Genomic DNA, 24728 nt, shown 5'->3' with positions numbered 1-24728 from the left:
AGAAGGGTCACTGGTTCGAATCCCAACCACGACACTACCTGCCTGGAGTTTGCATGTTCTCCCTGTGCCTGCGTGGGTTTCCTCCGGGTACTCCGGTTTCCTCCCACACTCCAAAGACATGCTGGTAGGTTAATTGGATCCTGTCTAAATTGTCCCTAGTATGTATGAATGTAAGTTAGGGACCTTAGATTGTAAGCTCCTTGAGGGTAAGGACTGATGTGAATGTACAATGTATATGTAAAGCGCTGCGTAAATTGAAGGCGCTATATAAGTACCTGAAATAAATTTAAAAAAATAAATAAAATTAGACAGGTATCTGCTCCCTCCTCCCCCCTGAAAGGTGCCAAATGTAACACCGGGGGGGGGGGGGATCCAAAAAGTGGAAGTTCCATTTTTGGGTGGAACTCGACTTTAAGGCATCTCACCAGTGTCAGAATTGCTGAAATTCAATTTGCATTATCCTAAGGAGTTCCACCAAAGATTCCTTAATAACTGAATGTCAGCATTCTTTCATGGATGAATAAAGTGACTTCCACTAGCAATAAGGGAAGTTGAATTTTGGTTATTCTGCCACTGGCCACTCCCACATGGAAAGGTTGTCCATGGCAGAATTATCCATATGACCTTATGAAATTGATCTTCAGCAAGGGGAGGAAGCTTTGTAGACCTTTTGTTCATCTCTGCTCTTCTGACGTGGCCATCACAAGACAATCGCATTACCACTGCTCTATTCTGAGCCATATTACAGAGAATAAATACTTCCTTGCTTATCTAAGTTATAGTCAATCAAGGGACTGCTGAGAGCTTTAAAATATAGGTCAGGGGTATCAAACTCAATTTAATCACGGACCGGGCTTGTTCTTGTGGTTAATGACCCACAGGTTACCAACCAATCCCTCAATTTGACATAAGGTTTCCCTTTTTTCAATTTAATGTTAATAGTATTCTTAATTTTGGGGTACTGTACCTTGTCTATCGGTATAGTTTTCAGCCATCTCAATTTTGCCACATTTTTCATAGCTCAGTCCTCTCTCAGACTTTCCTGTTTTAGTCACGGCAGTTTCTTGCGGACCATTTAATATGATTGTGTCAGTTTGTACAGGGGTAACAGGTGACTTCGGCTTCTCTTCAACACTTGTATCCTTTTCTTTGATTTTAGGCCTCCTCTTTACAGTGTCAGATTCTGTGAGGTTGAATTCAGGCTCTGCATTGACTTTTGGCGTAGTAACAGTTGGTGGCACTTTAAGGTCAGCGTTTGGTTTAGGACAAATCTGGGGCTTAACTCCAATATGTGGCCGAAATGCTGTCTGAGAAAGAGGTGGGACCTCAGCGTTTATACATGGCTCTATTCTTGTTCCTGGAAATTGCGGAGCCTCAGAAGTGGCCTCTGAATTCAAAGGGGGAGATGGTACTGCTGGAGAGAACAGATCTGCATTGATTACAGACTCTGGTTTGGATCCTGGAGGTTTGGGCCTCTGTTTAATAGTAAGGTTTCCTTCCTCTGCAAAAGGAATGCTTTCACTTGAGCTGTGTTGTGATGGAACAGTTTCCTCTTTGCTTTCCTCTTTTCTCACTGTGAGTGGCAGAGATAACCTCTCCCCAACACCAGCTGCAGACTCGCTCACAGTTCTCCTTCGGCCACCGGGGCTCTGAAAAACATTGGACTGGCAAACATCTGCTGTCTTTGACTCTGATCCTACCTCTATATTGGCCACCAGGTTTTTAACCAAGTTGGGCCCACTAGAAGGTGGGCCATCAACACTAGACATGGAGCTAAGTCTCTTGGGAGGTGGAGGTGGTGGTCCTTTTCTGCGTGCTCGTACAGCAAAAGACTGACTCCGCTGGACTTTTTTCTCAGGCTGTCCATTGGTCAGGGAGCTGCGGCCAGGTCGACGTGTTAATGTAGCATAAGAGCTCAATGCTCCGCTGCCTGATGTAGCATCCTTGTCTTCCTCCTCTGGCTCTCCATCTGACAGTGCATAGCGGCAAACACTCAGTGACCGCTTTTTCATCGAAGGCTTTGGAGGTGGCGGAGGTGGCTCTGGCCTAACTGAACACCCATTGGGGACTCTATTGGGCCAACTGGATTGATCCATGCCCTCAGGCAAGTTCCTCTCTGGCAAAGCAGAGTCCGTGGCTTGAAATGGAGGGAGTAGAGGTGGGTTTGAACCCGCTGAGTCTTGGGAGTGACCAGAGCCCTGTGAACGGGAGCTGATACTCTCCTGACTATAAGATCGCCTAGTAGCACACAGAAAGTCACCGCCATGCACTAGTGCACTCTGCAGTTCCTTGCTCAGTTCTATGTTCTGAAACGTCTGCAGCTTAGGTGTGGTAGGTGGTTCTCCATTTTCAGAAGCTTCCACAAAAGGTACCGCAGGGAGGGAGCTCTGCATTCTTCGTCTCATGGTTCCCCCTACTGTGTATCCCTTCTGAAGGTCCAGCATGCGTTTCACTCCTAGCAACAACTTCTTCTGGTGCCCTAATGGATAAAAGAAATGAATTTAAAAAGACTTAAAAAGGAAGTACTTTTAAAGTGTTTGCAAAGGCAGAAGGTTTTTTACCTTGCTGCATTCTATGCAGCCCCCCGATCCAGCGATGTGCCTCTCTCACTTCTCATTGGCTCAGATGCCATTAGCCCCCACTGCTGTCACTCAGAGCCAGTGATGAGGGAGCAAGGGGTGGGGCTGAGCCCCACTCTGTGTGCCTTATGGACACATAGAACGGGGCTCAGGAACGAGTGCTCCCATAACAAGCAGCTAGCCAGAGCGCCAGCGGGGGACCCGAGAATAGCAGGATCAGGGCTGCTCTGTGCAAAACCATTACACAGAGCACGTAAGTATAACATGCATGTTATTTTAATAAAATAAAAACGCAAGCCTTTACAATCACTTTAAGTGAATAACTGACATTGCCTTACCTAGCCTTAATATTCCAATCTCCTGCAGACCCTCCCATGTCATTTCTGTCACACTGCTAAGCGATTCATATCCGTTCTCTGTAAGCTGTTTATGGTACTCAGGAAGTCGCAGCTGAGTTAGCCAATCCCACACGTCGACCTAATTGTGGAAAGAGAAAGGGTTCATCAGGTAACAAAACAGTCTTAACACCGAATTCTGGGCACGAAAAAACTTTAATTTCAAATATATTCCTCAGTAGCTGCAGAGGATATAAATCTACTGTCTGCACCAATTACCTTTGCAAATCGGCATGCTACCTTGTAAAAGAAGCAGTGACATCACTGTACTGTACATAGCCTGTGCACAAAGTTGCGAGGGGGAGGGCTGCAGACCTACCCATTACAGGCTGCCGGCAGTAAATTACAGAAGGGGGCAGAGACAAGACCAGTCACTCTGCACAAGGAGCAAGAGCAACGGTGACTGATCTTTATTACAGGAAACTCCCATAAGAAATACACAAAGCACACCAAAATTTAAATAAGCTTGCATGTGGGACTTGCGTTTAGACAATACCTGCTTATTCCGGAGTTCCACTTTAAACTCCTCTGGCCCTTGGGACACTATTCCTCCCACTGATACCAACAATGGGGCACTATTCCTCCCACTGATACCAACAATGGGGCACTATTCCTCCCACTGACGACGATGGGGTGCTATTCCTTCCCCTTGTACATGTTTACATGTACTAGGAGGAGGAATTGTTTGCATTGCTTACCACTGATGCCAGGACAGTTTCTACTCCCAGTGACCATAGTTCGGCCCTCCAAAAGTCTGAAGGACAGTAAACCGCCCCCTTGTTTGGAAAGTTTGGAGACCCCTGTTTTAGAGCATTAGGTTATTGATCAGTGATTACGGTTATTGATATGATTTTTGTGGTTAACGCATGGTTATTCCTAGTCAAAGCACTTTCAAAGGAAGGCTAAACCGAACCCTTACCGGCATTTTATGAGGTAGCCCATCTGCTACATTCAGCTTGCCAATCTCTGTAGATATTTTCTTCCTGTGTCCTGGCTTTGTCACACCAATGGCAGTCAGATCCTGAAGAGGAGAGGGGACAGTTTAGCATTTGAATGGATGAACAGAATATGAAAACGGAATTGAAGCAGAAGCTGCTCTTACCTCTGGAGTCATGCGGCTGATTGTTGAAAGGTCATAGCCTGCAGATAAGAAGTTCCCCACATACATGTCTAGCTGGAAGCTACGAAGCCAGCAATAAATAAGTTCTGCATCCTGAAAGATTGAAGGTAGGTACAGTGTCACAGTGCAGAGGGGAAGTAGTGATGAAAAGTGACAATATATTAAGGGAAATGTAAAATATTGGTGAAATAATTTAATACACCAAGAAAATGAGAACAGAATGAAACTGATGAAAATGTTATTACAAAAGTGGCAAAATTATATTATCATTATATATATATATATATATATATATATATATATATATATATATATATATATATATATATATATATATACATACATATATATATATATATATATATATATATATATATATATATATATATATACATACATATATTAGTTTTTTTTTGTTTTTTTTTTACTTTCTGCTAAAAAACATATCCAATAAAAAAAAATATAATTTCTTCATTAACCACTTCAATACAGGGCACTTAGACACCTTCCTGCCCAGACCAATTTTCAGCTTTCAGTGCTGTCGCAGTTTGAATGACAATTGCGCGGTCATCCATCACTGTACCCAAACTAAATTTTTATCATTTTGTTCCCACAAATAGAGCTTTCTTTTGGTGGTATTTGATCACCTCTGCGGTTTTTATTTTTTGCGAAACAAATAAAAAAAGACCGAAAATTTGGAAAAAAATAAAAGTTTTGCTTTTGTTTCTGTTTAAAAATTTTGTAAATAAGTACGTTTTCTCTTTCACTGATGGGCACTGATAAGGCGGCACTGACAGGCACTGATAAGGCGGCAGCGATGAGGTGGCACCAATGAATGGGCACTGGTAGGCGGCACTGATGGGCGGCACTGATGGGTGGCACTGATATGCAGCACTGATGGGCATTGATAGGCGGCACTCATGGGTGGCACTGATAGGCGACACTGATGGGCACTGAAAGGCTGCAAAGATGGGTTCTTATGGGTGGCACTGCTGGGCACTGACAGGCGGCACTGATGGGCACTGATACGTGGCACTGATGGGCACTGATAGGCATCCCTGGTGGTAGGCATTGGAGTGGGCACTGATTGGCAGCTGCCTGGGCATTGATTGGCAGCTGCCTTTGCACTGATTAGTATGTCCCTGGGGGTCTAGGGGGCATACCTGGTGGTCCAGCGTGACTGGTTTCCCTGGTGGTCCTGGGCGGCTTCCCTGGTGGTCCTGGGTAAGATCCGAGGGGGGGCAGTGCTGATTATGTCAGGAGAGCAGCCGATCGGCTCTCCTCTACTCGCGAGTGAGGAAAAGCCGATCACCGGCTCTTCCTATTTACATTGTGATCAGCCATGATTGGACACGGCTGATCACGTGGTAAAGAGTCTCCGTCAGAGAGACTCTTTACCTAGATCGGTGCTGCGGGGTGTCAGACTGACACCCCGCAACAATGATCGCCACGATGCGTGCCCCCCGGGGGCGTGCAGTGGCTCAATATCCTGCGGACGTCATATGACGTCCAGTCAGGATTTTGAAACCACTTTGCCGCCGTCATTCTGCTATATGGCGGGCGGCAAGTGGTTAATTTAGGCCAATATGTATTCTGCAACATATTTTTGGTAAAAAAAAATCCCAATAAGCGTAAATAGATTGGTTTTCGCAAAAGTTATAGCGTCTACAAACTATGGTATATTTTTATGGCATTTTTATTTATTTTTACTAGTAATGGCAGCGATCAGCGATTTTTAGTGGAACTGCGACATTGCAGCAGACAAATCGGATACCAAGTGACACTTTTAATACCGTTTTGGGAACCAGTGACATTATTACAGTGATCAGTGTTAAAAATAGGCACTGTTACTGTACTAATGACACTGGCAGGGAAGGGGTTAACGCCAGGGGCGAGCAAGGGGTTAAGTGTGTCCCTAAGAGGCGCTTGCTAACTGTGCGGGGGATGGACTGACTGGGTGAACACAGAGATCCGTGTTCCTGCTTAACAGGAACAGAAGATTCGTGTCCTCCCTTGTCAGAACGACGATCTCCATAGGTAGATTACATAGGCAGATCAATGCTCTGCCTTGCTGGGGAACGATCACAGGTGGCTGGGAGACATCGGGTCAGCCGGACCCGCTGATTGGCTCCCCCTCTGTCCAATGGGAATGCGTGCCCACAGTATCTATTGCACAAAATGACGTATGGTGATTTGCGCGATAAAGCCACCCTGCTGCAGTATATATGCTGTGGGCGGTCTTTAAGTGGTTAAAGCTGAACTCCAGGGGGAAACAAAAAAATTATTTATCCCCTGCAGTGTGTCTCCCTCCCCACTGCAAGAGTTAACTACTGCGCTTTTGGCCAGGGGATGATGAATAAGGCGATATACAGTACTTAGCTCATTCCACACTTATTCCGCCAGAGAGCAGTAACTGGTGGACCGGTCATATGGAGAGGAGATATAAGATACATACAGTGTATTGCTTTATTCATCATTCCCTAGGCAAAATGAGTCATTAACCCTTGCAATGGAGAGGGGGAACCACTGCAAAGGGTAAACATTTTACTGGTTAGCTTTAAAGGATAAGTTCACCTTTGGGAACATGTTACATGTTCCACCTGTTTTTAGGGTGAAACATGTAACATGTTCCACAAGCTGCAGCCGCTGCCCGATCCTTGCCCCCCCCCCCCCCCCCCCCCCCCGTGACAGCAGGACGGGGAGAAGTTCCCCGTACTAGCTGTCACCTTTTGAAATGAGCGTGGGACTCCGCCCACACGCCCGTGTTATTCATTCACACAGTTCTGTGTATGAATGAACTACAAGCCCTGATATCCTTTGCAGCTGTCGACTTATAGTTCTCGATGAACTACCACAGCGCAGTGGAGCGACGTGGTAGTTCATTGATTCTTCCTGTCAGTGTATCTGCTTGCCCGTACGGGATGTACAGACACATAGATACACTGACAGATCTGTCGATCACTGGTGCAATGCTTTACAGGATCCAAAAAAAAAAAAATGCACATTTACCTTCAAAAAAAAAAAAAATGTGCATTTATTTAATTTTTTTTAAAAAGTGAACTTACCTTTAAGCATCTTTGAAAATGAATTGATTCCCAGTAAAACCAGCTAGAAAGATCAAGCATTGCTTGTTTAAAATTCTTTTTTGCTACTTGTTGAGAATATATAAACCTTAAAGCGGTAGTAAACACCACTTGTACCTACAGGTAAGCTTATAATAAAGGTACAAGGAATATCCAATATTTCTTTAAAAAAAAAAAGCTCATCACTTGCCTAGGCGAATGACGTTAATTAGGGATGGATCTGCACTAGTTTCTATAACATTCCGTAATAGAAACTGGTGCAGATAGACCTGAAACAAGTCCATCTGCTTAGTTATTGTGGTGCATGTCACTCCGGACAGTTTCCTGCACCATTATACAGACGCAGGAAGCTTAGTTAAATCCCCTGATAGTTTCCAAGTGTGTATGCACGCTCTATTTTTAAGGCCAGGTTCACACATGTGGCCGCAGGTTCGTGCCTGGGGTCCGGTGGATGCCTGTTCACCAGTTTAGGTGCCAATCGGGTCCGAATTTTTGCCTGAATTTGCACCTGAATCAGACCAGAAGACGCACAGGACGCTTTTTTCAATGCGGACAGCGGCTGCCCCGAACCTGTGTGAACCGCCTCCATCGAAAGCTCGCCTGAATGCAAATTGGATGCGGGGAATCCATCACCCAATTCGCATATGTGTGAACCCAGCCTTAGTCAGTTTTCGAAATCTCACGTTAAAAGAGAAGGGTTTCCTTTTTATTTTTTTTTTTAGATTTATACTTACCTAGGTGAATGCAGCATCGGTCTGATGCTGCATCTGTTCTCCGGTGCCTTTGGACTGAAAACCGAGCAATCGAACATCGCCGATCGCTCGGTTTTCAGAGCTCCGTGAGCAGAGAGCTGCAGACTGTCAGTCATCGCTCTCTGCTCATCTCCCTTCACGCTGCGCTGTGGAGGGGTGCGGAGCGGCCCTCTCAGGCTCTCTGCGGCCCGCTGAGACAGGTGGCAGTCCAGGCACCTGGCAGATCCAGACTCCCATTGTCGCGATGACACGGTGCCTGGACTGATATCTGTGATGTCACAGTGAGTGAACTTCAGTTCGCTCTCTGCTGAAAATGGGTCACAGGAGTGCAAAACGAATTGCACTCTTGTGATCCATAGGTGAAGCCCAGCCAAACAAGCTTTGGCTGGACTTCTCCCTTAAGTTCTGTGAATACTCCTTCTAGTGGTCATCTGTATACAAAAGGAATGTGAATAGAAAAACTGTTTAACTCTTTGGTGACCAGAGGTCACTGATGCATCAGTTAACTTGTCAATTACTTTGAAACTAACAGGCCTATCTAAATATTTTTACTTTGAACATATAAGGGTCTTGTTATGTACATGGTTTTAATTTAGTACCTTTTTTTTTTTTTTTTTTTAGTATAAGCTGCCATCCGGCAAAATAATGCAATTTACACTTAAAGTGGTTGTAAATGTTCGATTAAAAAAAAAAAAAAAAAAAAAAAGCACACAACAAACATGCATATACTTACCTGCTCTGTGCAATGGTTTTGCACAGAGCAGCCCCGGATCCTCTTCTTCACTCCAGGTCCCTCCTCTTTATCGGGAACCCCCACAGAAAGCAGTTTTCCATGGGGGCACCAATGCGGGCGCGCTCCTGAGTCCCGCTGCTGCGTCCATTGACACAGATAGCAGGATTTGACCCCGCTCCTGTGTCACAGATTTTGATTGACAGCAGCAAGAGCCAATGGCTTTTGCTGCTATCAATCTGTCAATGAGGAGAGCGACAAGAAAAGGGGTGGGGGGGTGGGGAGCTGCAGTACAGAAGGTTTTTCACCTTAATGCATAGATTGCACAAAGGTGAAAAACCTTAAGACTTCACAACCACTTTAATGGCTTTTTTTTTTTTACTAACTACACCCAGTACACTACTTCAACAGCTGCAGCTTACCAACTGTCACAGTGCCTTTCTCTGTGCTAGTACACAGTGTCAGCTGAACCTGCTGTGATGGTTTGTTTGTAAACAAAGCCATGTGATTCCTATGATTGGCTTTCATAGTTCTTATGTTATCAGGAACCATGATGATTGGTTTCTAATTGCAGTATCTGACAGTGCAGTGGTAACAGTGCGGTCACAGAATAAGCAGTTGAGTTCAGAAACCTATCCTCAGCCTCAGGGGTATCAGGATTAGGATGGTTTATAAAATGATTTTGAGCATGACGTTCAAAAAAAAAAAAAAAAAAAGTTAAAATAAGCTCTATTTTCCTACAAGGAGTTTGCTGTTTAGGTATGATCCATAAGACCTGCACCGAAAGAAGAGGGGTGTTTCACACTTAGCTCAAGTTTACACTTGCAATTGAGGGACGGGGGTGGTTAAAACAGGTGGTCGAGTGCAACCTATTCAAGTGAATGGGGCCATGCCACAATCACACACAGTTGCAGTGCAGTGGTGCAGGCTTTTAAGACTATAAACAGGCGGCGAAGAGACGAGATAATGCCTCCCAGCCATCTGTCAAATGCCCTCTGAAAAGCGATCCACCATAGATCACTCTTCAGAAAGCGACACTAATGTAAACAAGCCCTTACCTTGCTGTACTAGTTATCAGGAACCGGAGCCTGCACATGTACTAATATACAACCCCAATTCCAAAAAACTGTATAAAATCTACATAAAACCAGAATGCAATGATTTGCAAATCTCATAAATCCATATTTTATTGACAATAAAAAATAGAAAAAAAAATTCAAATATATAAACTGAGAAAAAATACAACTTAAAAAAAAAATTAAAAAAATAAGATAATTTTGAAATTGCTGGCAGCAACACATCTCAAAAAAGTTGTGACAGGGCAATAAAAAGCTGGCAAAGTAAGTGGTATTAACAAGAGCTGCAAGAACATTGTGCAACTAATGAGGTTAATTGTAACATGATTGGGTATAAAAAGTGCATCTTAGAGAGTCAGAGTGTCTCAGAAGGAAAGATGGGCAGAGATTCACCAATCTGTGAAAAGCTGCGTCTAAAAATTGTCCAACAATTTCAGATGAATGTTCCTCAATGTAAAATTGCAAGGACCTTAACCAATTCAGCCCCGGAAGAATTTTCCCCCTTCCTGACCGGGCCATTTTTTGCGATACGGCACTGCAACGCTTTAACTGCCAATTGCCCGGCCGTGCAACGTTGTACCCAAACAAAATTTATGTACTTTTTTCCCCACAAGTAGAGCTTTCTTTTGGTGGTATTTGATCACCTCTGCGGTCTTTATTTTTTGCGCTATAAACAAAAAAATAGCGACAATTTTGAAAAAAACAAAACAATATTTTGTACTTTTTGCTATAATAAATATCTCTAAATTAAAAAAAAAAAAAAAAAAGTTCTTCATCAGTTTAAGCTGATATGTATTCTTCTACATATTATTGGTAAAAAAAACAAAAACAAAAAAAAAAAAACGCAAAAGCGTATATTGATTGGTTTGCGCAAAAGTTATAAGCGTCTACAAAATAGGAGATGTATTTATGGCATTTTTATTATTTTTTTTTTTTTTATACTAATAATGGCGGCAATCTGGACTGCGACATTGCGGCGGACAGATCTGACACTTTTGACACTTTTTTGGGACCAGTGACATTTGTACAGCGATCAGAGCTAAAAAATAGCCACTGATTACTGTATACATGTCACTGACAGGGAATGGGGTTAACACTAGGGGGTGATCAAGGGGTTAAATGAACATAACATCATCAAAAGATTCCAAGAATCTGGAGAAATCTCTGTGCTCAAGGGACAAGACCAAAACGCAATAGTGGATGCCCGTGATCTTCAGCCTTCAAATGGCACTGCATCAAAAATGGGCATGATTCTGTGATGGACATCACTGCATGGGCTCAGGAACACTGTAAAAAAAAAATCACTGTCTGTGAACACAGTTTGCCGTGCCATCCAAAAATGCAAAGTAAAGCTCTATCATGCAAAGAAGAAGCCATATCTGAACATGATTCAGAAACGCAGCTATCCTCTCTGGGCCAAAGCCAATTTATTAAAATGGTCTGTTGCAAAGTGGAAAATGGTTCTGTGGTCAGATAGATCGAAATGTGATATTTTTGGCAACCATGGACTCAGTGTCCTCCTAACTAAAGAGGAGAGGGACCCTCCGCCTCGTTATCAGCACTCAAAAGCCTGCATCTCTGGTGGTGTCTTGGGGGGTGTCTTAGTGTGTATGGAATTGGCAGCTTGCACATCTGGAAATGAACCATCAATACTAAAAGATATATCCAGGTTTTAGAGCGGCATATCCTCCCATCCAGACATCTTTTTTTCCAGGACAGTTGAGCAGTTAAAATCTTAAATCAGGCAAGAATGGGACAACATTTCTCTTCCAAAACACAAGCAACTGGTCTCCATCGTTCAAAAAAATTTACAGAGTGTTGTTAAAAGATGAGGGAATGCTACACCATGCTAAACATGGCCCTGTCCATACTTTTTTGAGACGTGTTGCTGCCATCAATTTTAAATGACTTTATTTTTTTCTTAAAATTCTACATTCTCTCAGATTAAACATTTGATATGTTTTCTATTGTGAATAAAATATGGGTTTATGAGATTTGCAAATCATTGCATTCTGATTTTATGTAGATTTTACACAGCGTCCCAACTGTTTTGGAATTGGGGTTGTAATTTGACTGCCCCATACTGTAGACATAATATTCACAAAGTTTATACAGAAACCAAGGTTATATGTAAAAAAAAAAAAAAAAAAAAAAAAATTAAAAGAAGACTATAATTTCCCTTCAGTAATTTAACAATTGCTGCAGTTCCAGCTATTTAAAAAAAAACAGCCTTGGCGCCATGTGATGTTCTCCAGCCCAAGATGATGTCATCAGTCTGCTGCAGCCAGAAAGAAGCATTTCCTCTAGTCTCCTCCCCCCAGTGATCATACTGCAACATTGTAGTTTTGCAGTAAGTCACAAAGAGAGGCGCTGCACGGCAGGGACTGATCTGTGTCAGGCATTGGTAAATCCAACCAAGAACTGCACAGACACCAGTTTTTTTACAGGGGGGTCATGTGATCTCTGAGATATAATAAATACCTGCAACAAAATAATCACGTAAATACAGGAAAAAGTATGATAAAGAGCTAAACCACTGATGCTGCATTGTACTATAAAGAATTACCTTTCCTTGTAGATATACATTTGGGTCTTTCTCCATTGTGTGACCTGTATGTCCCATATGACTTGGCACAGTGCCTGAAAAGAACGACTTATTATTGGTAAAATAATAGGAAAGGTCCCCCCCCACTTTACATGGACAATAAATGACACACAGCCATGCAGAATTAGAAATGTAAGATATAACCATGACCCTCACCAGCAGGTATTCTATTCTGGTGATCCTCATAGCCAACATGAAGATTCTGAAACAAGAGAAGCAAAAAGGAGATAGTGAACCCGAGGCAGACAGCAACACAGTCCCCAATTACAGGATAAATGGTCTTCATATACCTACCTGAGCATTCTCTATGAGCAGAGCTGAGCTCAAGCCACTCCCCTCACAGCTCTGGCCACTCCCAGCACTGCGCACACTGCCCAGACTCCCTTCGCTGCCCACACTGTGCCGATCACCGGCTAGGGTTAATACAGAGACAGAATTAAATCACATATCCATTTAGGATATGCCATTATCTAAAGCCTAGAACAAAAACTTCATACCGCAGCATATTGTGTATTTGTAGTGTTGTCACCCGAGGCTGTTCATTCCTGGTTGGGAATACAGATCACCTCTCCTCATCTTTATAACATAGGAGAAAGAGGTGTTCTGTAGTCCATTCAGGTACTGGGCAGGACTGTGAACGCTGCTTGAGATTGTAGTGCAGCACAGGAATAGTGTAGGGGTCTCCAAACGTTCCAGTATGAGGGCCACATTATATATTTTACAAGCCAAAAAAAAAAAGTTATAGAATAATAAATGAATGGATAGGTTTTCCTTCAGGATCCCCATCACAGCCCCCCTCCCTTACATCAGGGTCCCCAAAAGAACCCCCTTACAACATCAGGGTCCCCAAAGGATTTAGGGTCCTCACCAGAGGCCCCTCATCAAAATCTACCTTAGTAGCCCCCCCTTAAATCAGAGTCCCCCAAACATCAGGGTCCCCATCAGAGCCACCCTTTACATCACGGTCCTCATTAGAGTCCTGCTTTACTTCAGGGTCCCCATTACAGCCCCCCTTACATCAAAGTCTACCTTAGCAGCCCCTCCTAAATCAGAGTCCCCCCCCATACATCAGGGTCCCCATCACAGTCCCCCTTTACATCAAGGTCCTCATTAGAGTCCTGCTTTACTTCAGGGTCCCCATTACAGCCCACCTTTACATCAGAGTTCCTATCAGAACCCCCCTTACAACAGGGTCCCCATTAGAACCCCCCTTACAACAGGGTCCCCATTAGAACCCCCCTTACATCAGATTACCTATCAGTGGTCCGCTCTTACCTACAGCATGGATGTAGTCAATGGAGCAGCAGGGCAGGAGCTGGGAAGCGGAGCATGTATGGACATAAGAAGGTCCATCGTCCTGCTGGGGCAATGCCCTCCATTGGTTTCTGGGATGCCAGTGATCACAGCAACCAACAGACTTACATAAAGCACGGGGGGGGGCATGACCCTAGTTGTGGGCCACATGCAATCTTGAAGCGGGCCGGATTTGGCCCACAGGTAATAGTTTGGAGACCCCTAGCACAGAACACAGGAAGTTACAAGATCTCTGGATTTCTGGCAGGATCAGAAAGTTGTTTTTTTTTTTCACTTACCAACCATTTAAAAAAATGTATTTATCAGAGCAAAAGAAAGCAAATAAGACTAGCATACTTTTCATACACTTTAACCACTTTAGGACCACTCCATAGCTGTTTTACTGCTACAGGACGGCTCTCCTGCGCTGAATCCCATAATTATTTTTATATATATATATATATATATATATATATATATATATATACACATACATACATATACATACACACACACACACACACACACACACACACACACACATATATATACATATACACACACACACTTCCGACTGCAGAAGGCGCGCAGAAGCTGATCAACGAGTGCCAGGCAGTGGATGTCCGCCCCACCCGCGATCGTCTGTAATACACACAGAACGGAGCTCTGCCTATGTAAACAAGCCAGATGTCAGTTCTGACAGGGGGGGGGAAGGAATGGATTTTGTGTTCCTGCAAAGCAGGGAACAAAATTCACCTCTTCCCTTAGTAAAAGCACCTAACACAGTACACAGAAACATTAGTGAAGCACACAGTTAACCCTTGGATCACCCTAGATGTTTAACCCGTTCCCAGCCAGTGTCATTATTCCAGTGACAGTGCATATTTTTAGCACTGATCACTGTATTAGTGTCACTGTTTCCCGCAAAGTGTCAAAAGTGTCAGTTGATGGCCGATTGTGGCTACAATATCGCAGCCCTGCTATAAGTCGCTGATCGCCACCATTATGATGATAAAAATATAAATAAATAAAAATTCCATAAATATCTCCCATAGTTTGTAGACACTAGAACGTTCACATAAACCCTTATTGGGAGTTTTTTTTTTACCAAAAACATGTAGCAGAATACATTTTGTCCTAATTTATGAAGAAATTTGATGGTTTTCATTTTTTTATTGTTTTATAGCAGAAAGTGAAAAAAAATTTTTTTTTTCAAAATTGTCGCTCTTTTTTTGTTTATAGCGCAAAAAATAAAAACCACAGAGGTGATCAAATATCACCAAGAAAGCTCGATTTGTGGGAAAAAAGTACATACATTTTATTTGGGTACAGCGCTGCATGACTGCACAATTGTCAGTTAGAGCAACGCAGTGCCGTATCGCAAAATTTAGCCTGGTCATGAAGGGGGGTAAATCTTCCGGAGGTCAAGTGGTTAAGATCGCAGCTCAGTGAGAAAGTCCCTCCATGCACACTTACTCACCTCCAGTTAGCTCAGGACTTATGCCAACTCCAGTGACTGTAACGTATTGGCTGGGTAAATGGAGTGGTGGCTTTGACAAGCGCTGATGAGAAGGTATAGTGGTGTTACGGGATAGGGTGGATCCTAAAGAACAAAGGTTAAGTTAATACCTAGAGCAAAGGACAGAGTAAATTGAAGAACTCCAGGCTAATAAAGGACACCACATAGTGTTTTAAAGCAGAACTAAATTCATCAATTTAACGGTTTCAAGGCAAGCCGTGAACGATAACTGTCACAGTTGTTTGTGCTCTCAACCGAACAGTCAAGCCATGAAATGATCAAACTGATCACATGTGCAGCACCATGGCAACTGCAGATCAAAGAAAAGCTAAGATGTCTGTAAAGTTAGGAGAATTTTGTTCTGCTTTAAAAAGAAGGCACAGCCAACAGCCACTCAGCCTCTTACACACCAGACCAAATCTTGGGGAGACTTCATGTCATGCTTAACCCAATATTTGTACAATATCTTTATGCGCTTGGCTAGTAAAAGCATGAAGGTACAAGTAGATTCTATCTGACTGGAAAAGGTTACAGGTTTTCTGAAATTTCTTGTAAAAGCAAAATATTCCTTTGCCAAGTTCCTCTCTAAGCAATACATAATCACTGCTCATCTGTTTGACAGCCAAATTCATTCCAGCAAAGTCCTCACCAAGCCTTTTACTGATGACCTCTACGATTGCTGGTGGGAAGAAGCCCACCCTATCGGTCCCTTTTTGGGCGTCATGGATATGACCTTTCCATCGGCCATCTGGATGTTGTTCCAGCACCTGCAGAGAGGACATTATAAAAACAGCAGGTTAATAGGAACTTGTGACTTGGTGAGAAGATAATAACGAGATTAAAAAAAAAAAAAAGACTCAGAAAAAGTTGTGATTACCGTTATCAGGTCTCCAGCTCGAACATTTAGAGCCGTTGGATCATGGGCATTCCAGAAGTCCTTTAGAGCTCGAACTTTGAGAATCCCGGATGCCTCTGTAAGTAGAGGTTAAGAATATTTTTGTCATTGTGATTTATTGTATTAGCATATGTGTAGTATTTACAGAGGAGGTCCAACCCTCCCCCCACAAAAATAAAAAGTCAGCAGCTACAATTACTGCAGCTGCTGACTTTTAATATATGGACCTGTCCAGGGAGCCCGCAATGTCGGTACCCCAGCCGATCATCAGATCAGCTGTCGGGTGCAGCCACCGCCATTTGTGGTAAGGGGACCCAGCAGTGAAGCCTCTCAGCTTCACAGCCAGTTCCCTACTGCGCTGCGCTAATTGGTCCAGCAGTGGAGGAAGGATGGAACTTCCGAGACACGAGGCCACGGCCCCGTCTCCGGAAGTGGGGAACGGTACCTGTCAAAAACAGGTACCTGTTCCCCCCTCCCCCATGAAAGGTGCAAATGTGGCCCCGGAGGAGGGGGGGACAGTTAAGCCAAAGTTCGACTTTTGAGTGGAACTCCGCTTTAAGAGTTCGGGACCCTGCATTCACTAGATCTGATCTCCCACAGTACACATGGAAATGCAATTATTTTAGTAAATATAAACTTCTAAATACCTTTTCTCATCAGTAGCTAGAGCAGTCTTGTGACTTCTATCAGTATCTGGTTAAAGCTTATAGGAGGAGTTTTCATTCTACTCTGACAAACCTATGAGGCTGACCCTCTGCATGGACAGTGTTGATTGGCCCTGTGCTGATCACATGCACCCTCCCAATTAAAAAAAAAAACTCAAGCAATACACACCAAACTGAGCATGTGCAGAGTGCCCCCAAGTCTCTGGACTATGAGGAGATGAATTGGGGACAGTGGAGGATGGGGAGGATCAGCGAAGACATGATCAAACAGCCTTTTTACATAATGCGCAGGATTAACCTCTTAGGTTCTACAGTGACTATAACAAGCATGCTTTACTGCAAATACTGACTTATTTCACTGATGTTGGTTTAGTAACACTTTAAGGTAATATTAATTATATTTCATATTTTAAGTCGCATGAGCTATCCTTTAACAGATGTCCCACTCTTACTGCACAGTCTTCTCTGCTACCAAAGTTGACCCTGAACCCTATGGGACCTTAAGCTGACCACACATGGAATTCGGCTGATTCAGCAGAGACCAGCTGAATTTAGATCAGCGTGAGACTATCAATCGGCAGCCAAATGGCTGCACCCGCTGATCGGTGTATTCTGTCCATGTCTATGTAATCTGTCCCTGTATGGATTCAATGTCCCAGCAGGGGTGGGGTGGGGGGGGTCCTCCATCTACACAAATGAGGTATACACAGGAAACATCCCCCCCTAGACATTGCATTCATAATTCATAATGGGGCACTAGACAGACACTGTCAGAATACAGTGGAGGAATCTGTTATTTTGTACAATAAATCCCTCTTTTTATGACCTGTACATTAATGGTGTGCTGTACCTAGTGCACCATTATCATGTCCTTTGTTTTAATCACCTCAATAGCAGCAGGTTTCCCAATTTCCAAAAAAACTGTATAAATTGAGATGCCTACTTTGCTTAAAGGGATCATTTGGAGGTTTTTCAAACTGTGCTGGCATTTTCATATTATATACCAGAAAGTAAGAAAAAGTATTTTAAAATCTTTGGACTTATTTTCTTCATTCAGTCAAAAAACCTGGTGGTTCCTAGAAAGAAAGTTCTAACCATCTAAAGACTGGATATAAAATAATTATTTGGGTACAGTGTTGCATGACCAATTGTCAGTGAAACTATTACAGCACTGACAATGGCTATAAAATTAGGCCATCCCTGAACTCTGTAGCTGCTTATGGGCCTCTTCCACACGGGCCCCACCAGCCGCCCACCTAAAGGCTAAGGGGGAGAGCTGTTCACATGCCATGACTGTTGTTTTTTTTGTTGCATTTTTTTTTTTTTTAGCAGAGACCCTAGGGAATAAAATCTTTGCGATCTTTGCAATTCTTTTAACCATACTATGGCAGAATGGCAATTCTTCACCTGGTACGTGATCTGACAGTGTGCGGCTTCCAGCTTTCCTCGATTTTTCCGCTTGATTGCCCCCCAGTTAATCCTTTCACCAGTGATCACCGTATAACTGTTACAGGTGACGCTGGTTAGTTAGTTTATTTTTTATAGTTTCAGGGCACCCACGTTTATTACCCAATAAACGTTTAGCCCCCTGATAGCCCGTCGGTGATATAAGTTAGGTTTTAGGGTCAGATAGGGTCTGTCACCCCAGGCAGCGTCAGGTTAGCGTCAGTACCGCTATCACCCACGCACGCAGCATACACCACCCTTAGTGGTATAGTATCTGAACGGATCAATGTCTGATCCGATCAGATCTATACTAGTGTCCCCAGCAGTTTAGGGTTCCCAAAAACGCAGTGTTAGCAGGATCAGCCCAGATAACTGCTAGCACCTGCGTTTTGCCCCTCCGCCCGGCCCAGCCCACCCAAGTGCAGTATCGATCGATCACTGTCACTTACAAAACACTAAAAGCATAACTGCAGCGTTCACAGAGTCAGGCCTGATCCCTGCGATCGCTAACAGTTTTTCTGGTAGCGTTTTGGTGAACTGGCAAGCACCAGCGGCCTAGTACACCCTGGTCATAGTCAAACCAGCACTGCAGTAACACTTGGTGACGTGGCGAGTCCCATAAGCGCAGTTCAAGCTGGTGAGGTGGCAAGCACAAGTAGTGTCCTGCTGCCACCAAGAAGAAGACAAACACAGGCCCGTCGTGCCTATAATGCCCTTCCTGCTGCATTCGCCAATCCTAATTGGGAACCCACCACTTCTGCAGCACCCGTACTTCCCGCATTCACATCCCCAACCAAATGCAGTCGGCTGCATGAGAGGCATTTTCTTTATGTCCTCCCGAGTACCCCTACCCAACGAACCCCCCCCCCCCCCCCCCCCCCAAAAAAGATGTTGTGTCTGCAGAAAGCGCGGATAAAGGCGTGACACCCGCTATTATTGTCCCTCCTGTCCTGACAATCCTGGTCTTTGCATTGGTGAATGTTTTGAACGCTACCATACACTAGTTGAGTATTAGCGTAGGGAACAGCATTGCACAGACTAGGCACACTTTCACAGGGTCTCCCAAGATTCCATCGCATTTTGAGAGACCCGAACCTGGAACCGGTTAAGGTTATAAAAGTTACAGTTACAAAAAAAGTGTAAAAAAAAAAAAAAAAAAAAAAAAAAAACACAAAAAAATATATAAAATAAAAAAACAAAAATAGTTGTTGTTTTATTGTTCTCTCTCTCTCTATTCTCTCTCTATTGTTCTGCTCTTTTTTTACTGTATTCTATTCTGCAATGTTTTATTGTTATGTTTTATCATGTTTGCTTTTCAGGTATGCAATTTTTTATACTTTACTGTTTACTGTGTTTTATTGTTAACCATTTTTTTGTCTTCAGGTACGCCATTCAGCTGCAGCGTGGATTTATTTTTTATCTTGACAGCAACAGCGTTTGCTCCCATGATACATAAAGCCGTGACTCCAGCGCTGTCGGAGGTGATATATGCCGAAGCATGGTGGCAGCAGGGGCGGAGGAGCCATTTGCTCCTAATTTTTGGGGCGGATGCCCCCATGCTTCGGCATATATAAATGGTGCATGTATGCCCATCATTAGAAGTGGGTGGGCATACCCACCAATCAATCTCTTTTTTTCGTTCAGCCCACAGGCTGCATGAAAAAAAAAAAAAAAAAAAAGAATGCAATATATGCCCAACAAGGACCAGCAATGTACTGGTATGTTGTTGGTCTTTGAGTGGTTATACCAAAATGATGCCTGCAGGTTTAGGTATCATTCTTTTCAGCCAGTGGTCGGCTTTCATGTAAAAGCAATCCTAGCGGCTAATTAGCCTCTAGACTGCTTTTACAAGCAGTGGGAGGGAATGTCCCCCCCTCCCACCGTCTTCCATGTTTTTGTCTGGCTCTCCTGTCCCAACAGGGAACCTGAGAATGCAGCCGGTGATTCGGCCAGCTGACCATAGAGCTGATCAGAGACCAGAATGGCTCCAATCATCTCTATGGCCTAAGAAACTGGAAGCTACGAGCATTTCCTGACTTAGATTTCGCCAGATGTAAACAGCGCCATTGGGAAATTGGGAAAGCATTTCATCACACTGATCTTGGTGTGGTCAGATGCTTTGAGGGCAGAGGAGAGATCTAGGGTTTAATAACCCCCATTTTTTTCAAAAAAGAGTACCTGTCACTACCTATTGCTGTCAAAGGGGATATTTACATTCCCTGACATAACAATAAAAATGATAAAAAAAAATAAAAATGAAAGGAACAGTTTAAAAATAAGATAAAAAAGCAAAAAAAATAATAAAGAAAAAAAAAAAAAAAAAAAGCACCCCTGTCCCCCCCTGCTCTCGCGCAAAGGCGAACGCAAGCGTTGGTCTGGCGTCAAATGTAAACAGCAATTGCACCATGCATGTGAGGTATCACCATGAAGGTCAGATCGAGGGCAGTAATTTTAGCAGTAGACTCCCTGTAAATCTAAAGTGGTAACCTGTAAAGGCTTTTACAGGCTTTTAAAAATGTATGTAGTTTGTCGTCACTGCACGTTTGTGCGCAATTTTAAAGAATGTCATGTTTGGTATCCATGTACTCGGCCTAAGATCATCTTTTTTATTTCATCAAACATTTGGGCAATATAGTGTGTTTTAGTGCATTCAAATTAAAAGAGTGCGTTTTTTCCCCAAAAAATGCGTTTGAAAAATCGCTGCGCAAATACTGTGTGAAAAAAAAATGAAACACCCACCATTTTAATCTGTAGGGCGTTTGCTTTAAAAAAATATATAATGGTTTGGGGGTTCAAAGTAATTTTCTTGCAAAAAAAAATATATTTTTTCATGTAAACAAATAATGTCAGAAAGGGCTTAGTCTTCAAGTGGTTAGAAGAGTGGGTGATGTGTGACATAATCTTTTAAATGTTGTGCATAAAATGCCAGGACAGTTCAAAACCCCCCCAAATGACCCCATTTTGGAAAGTAGACACCCCAAGCTATTTGCTGGGAGGCATGTCGAGTCCATGGAATATTTTATATTGTGACACAAGTTGCGGGAAAAAAGACAATTTTTTTTTTTTTGCACAAAGTTGTCACTAAATGATATATTGCTCAAACATGCCATGGGAATATGTGAAATTACACTCCAAAATACATTCTGTTGCTTCTCCTGAGTACGGGGATACCACATGTGTGAGACTTTTTGGGAGCCTAGCCGCGTACGGGACCCCGAAAACCAAGCACAGCTTTCAGGGTTTCTAAGGGCGTAAATTTCTGATTTCACGCTTCACTGCCTATCACAGTTTCGGAGGCCATGGAATGCCCAGGTGGCACAAACCCCCCCAAATGACCCCATTTTGGAAAGTAGACACCCCAAGCTATTTGCTGAGAGGTATAGTGAGTATTTTGCAGTATTTTGTAGACCTCGCTTTTTGTCACAAAGTTTTGAAAATTGAAAAAAGAAAATAGAAAAGAAAAATATATTTTTTTCTTCATTTTCAAAAACAAATGAGAGCTGCAAAATACTCAATATGCCTCTCAGCAAATAGCTTGGGGTGTCTTTCCAAAATGGGGTCATTTGGGGGGGGGTTTGTGCTATCTTCCATGGCCTTCGAAACTGTGATAGGTAGTGAGGAGTGAAATCAAAAATTTACGGCCTTAGAAATCCTGAAGGCGGTGATTGGTTTTCGGGGCCCCGTACGCAGCTAGGCTCCCAAAAAGTCCCACACATGTGGTATCCCCGTACTCAGGAGAAGCAGCAGAATGTATTTTGGGGTATAATTCCACATATGCCCATGGCCTGTGTGAGCAATATACCATTTAGTGACAACTTTTTGTAATTTTTTTTTTTTTTTGTCATTATTCAATCACTTGGGACAAAAAAAAATAATATTCAATGGGCTCAACATGCCTCTCAGCAATTTCCTTGGGGTGTCTACTTTCCAAAATGGGGTCATTTGGGGGGGGTTTGTACTGCCCTGCCATTTTAGCACCTCAAGAAATGACATAGGCAGTCATAAACTAAAAGCTGTGTAAATTCCAGAAAATGTACCCTAGTTTGTAGACGCTATAACGTTTGCGCAAACCAATAATAATACGCTTATTGACATTTTTTTTACCAAAGACATGTGGCTGAATACATTTTGGACTAAATGTATGACTAAAATTGAGTTTATTGGATTTTTTTATAACAAAAAGTATAAAATATCATTTTTTTCAAAATTTTCTGTCTTTTTCCGTTTATAGCGCAAAAAATAAAAACGGCAGCGGTGATCAAATACCATCAAAAGAAAGCTCTATTTGTGGGATCAGAAGGACGCAAATTTCGTTTGGGTACAGCATTGCATGACCGCGCAATTAGCAGTTAAAGCGACGCAGTGCCAAATTGTAAAAAGTGCTCTGGTCAGGAAGGGGGTAAATCCTTCCGGGGCTGAAGTGGTTAAGGTCTCAATAACACAGGTGTACTTAAACGTATGCCTGTGCAAGATCTAGGTTTGCCTGCACAGGGATGCAGAAGTATTCCATACATTCCCATGCAGGCAGTCCCATTCACAGGAATAGGGATGAAGCAGCTGCCTGGACACAGCTGCTGCTCCCAATTTGACAGCTGTGTGGGTGTGGTTTCCCACAGACAGTGTGCAGAGTCTCTGGTGCAACTTATCCCACACTTGATTACCATGACAACAAATTAGGGAAAATCTCTCTAAATGAGATAGCCCTGGATAGTAGTATGAAGGTGTTTTAACCCTACCTACCCAATACACCATTTTTTTTTTTTTATAAGATAAAGATTTCAAGTGAACTGGAAAAAAAAAAAAAATTAGGAACCTATAAATGTAAAAAACACATACAATTTTTTTTTATATTAAACGGTGTTAAAGGTACAAGTGTATTTTAGGGTTGCACTAGTTTCATCAAACCTCTTTGCACATATTTAACAGCAGCAGCAGAAAGTTCTCTCCAGCCGCAGTTGTGGCCGTGGGCTCATCAGAATGGGGTGCTGAATCCCTATAGGATGGTAATGGGAAACTGGGCTTTCTACTGCAGCTGTATGGAACCGTGACACACTTAAAGCACTGCATTTAACGAGTGCGACTGTGGATTTCAGTCACCTACCCACAGTGTATAAAAGTACCTCTTAGAAGTTGTTTGATGTCGGTGCTGGCATGGGTTGTGGTGAACTGGTTGACGATATCCAGGGCGGTCTGATTGTAAGTGTTGCGAACATTTACATCTATGCCGTTCTAGGAGAAAAGAACAGAGATGGCTTACTCCTACTTGTAATCTAACCAATAGCTAGTATCTCTGCCATTTACCTGTTCACCTCCTTACCTCTATTAGCAACTTCACAATCTCAGTCTTTCCACAAAGAGATGCTTCATGCAAAGCGGTGCCCATTTTTGTCACCCTGTTAATCTCAATACCAGCTTGAAGGAGTAGCCTGTAGAAAAGCTTTCAGTCAGTAAAATGTTTACTGTTCCTAAAATACTTTATTTCATTACAAGCATGCAGCAATCTGGTCAGGTATTTTGATTAATGTATATCCCTCATTGAAGGACATTTCATTTGCTTAAGTGCTGTGTATCATATACTACTGCTAGTAAAATTCTTTTAACTTTTTTTCATCCTTTGTTACATACTCACCCTACTGATCTCCTGCAGACTAGTTGCAGCTACTTCCTATCTAGAATCACCACAGCAATGGCTGCATAACACTTCTCAGGACAGGTTTATTTATTTATGTCTACTAACTTAGAACATGCTTACGCAATGAGAGCATTATCATTTGTAGCCTCTACTATTATAGGGTGACAATACAGGAGATCAATTGGAAGACAGGTACAGAGCATTGTCAACCTATAACAGGAAGCGCCTCCATAGGAATCTTCAGGAAGTATTTCTCAAAAAAGAAAAAAATCATAATTAAAAATACTGACACTGGCTTTAAGATGTTAAAGCCTATATGTAATTTTAGTGATTAGCTTTACATTTACACTACTGTGCAAAAGTTTTAGGCAGGTGTGGTGTGAAGAAATGCTGTAAAGTAAGAATCCTTTCAAAAATATTTATTTCAATAGTTTACTTTTATCAATTTAGAAAATGAAAAGAGCGAACTGAAGAAAAATCTAAATCAATATTTGGTGTGACCACCTTTGCCTTAAAACCAGCATTGATTCTTCTAGGTATACTTGCACATTGGTTTTTTTAAAAAAATCTCGGCAGGTAGGTTGTTCCAGACATCTTGGAGAACTAACTACAGATCTTCTGTGGATGCAGGATGCCTCAAATCCTTTTGTCTCTTCATGCAATCCCAGACAGACTCCATGATGCTGAGATCAGGGCTCTGTGTGTGCCAAACCATCACTTCCAGGACTCCTTGTTCTTATTTACACTGAAGATGGTTCTTAATGACATTGGGGTTGTTATCCTGCTGCAGAATAACTTTGGGGACAATCACACACCTCCCTGATGGTATGACATGATGAATAAGTATCTGCCTTTATTTCTTAGTATTGAGGACACCGTTGATCGGGCAACATTGAGGACCATAGACGCAGTGGTCGGCCAAGGAAACTAAATGCAGC

At 42.7% G+C, this 24728-nt stretch overlaps 1 protein-coding gene across 2 annotated transcripts in view; it reads right to left on the bottom strand.

Moving 5' to 3' along the window:
* Positions 1-24728, bottom strand: part of CASKIN2 (CASK interacting protein 2) — a 126242-nt gene that overhangs the window by 8236 nt on the left and 93278 nt on the right. For both annotated transcript variants that reach the window (XM_073608176.1, XM_073608177.1), the window contains exons 8-19: positions 23476-23584; positions 23279-23387; positions 16030-16124; positions 15802-15919; positions 15114-15236; positions 12635-12753; positions 12497-12542; positions 12302-12375; positions 4077-4187; positions 3894-3995; positions 2918-3056; positions 968-2479 (exon numbers count right to left, since the gene is read on the bottom strand). In XM_073608176.1, the coding sequence (XP_073464277.1) occupies positions 968-2479; positions 2918-3056; positions 3894-3995; positions 4077-4187; positions 12302-12375; positions 12497-12542; positions 12635-12753; positions 15114-15236; positions 15802-15919; positions 16030-16124; positions 23279-23387; positions 23476-23584 (2657 nt within the window). The remainder of the gene's footprint in view (positions 1-967; positions 2480-2917; positions 3057-3893; positions 3996-4076; positions 4188-12301; positions 12376-12496; positions 12543-12634; positions 12754-15113; positions 15237-15801; positions 15920-16029; positions 16125-23278; positions 23388-23475; positions 23585-24728) is intronic.

The sequence above is a fragment of the Aquarana catesbeiana genome, linkage group LG12, assembly GCF_042186555.1.
Source record: "Aquarana catesbeiana isolate 2022-GZ linkage group LG12, ASM4218655v1, whole genome shotgun sequence".
Lineage (NCBI taxonomy): Eukaryota > Metazoa > Chordata > Amphibia > Anura > Ranidae > Aquarana > Aquarana catesbeiana.
This window is presented reverse-complemented; position numbering and strand designations above follow the sequence as displayed.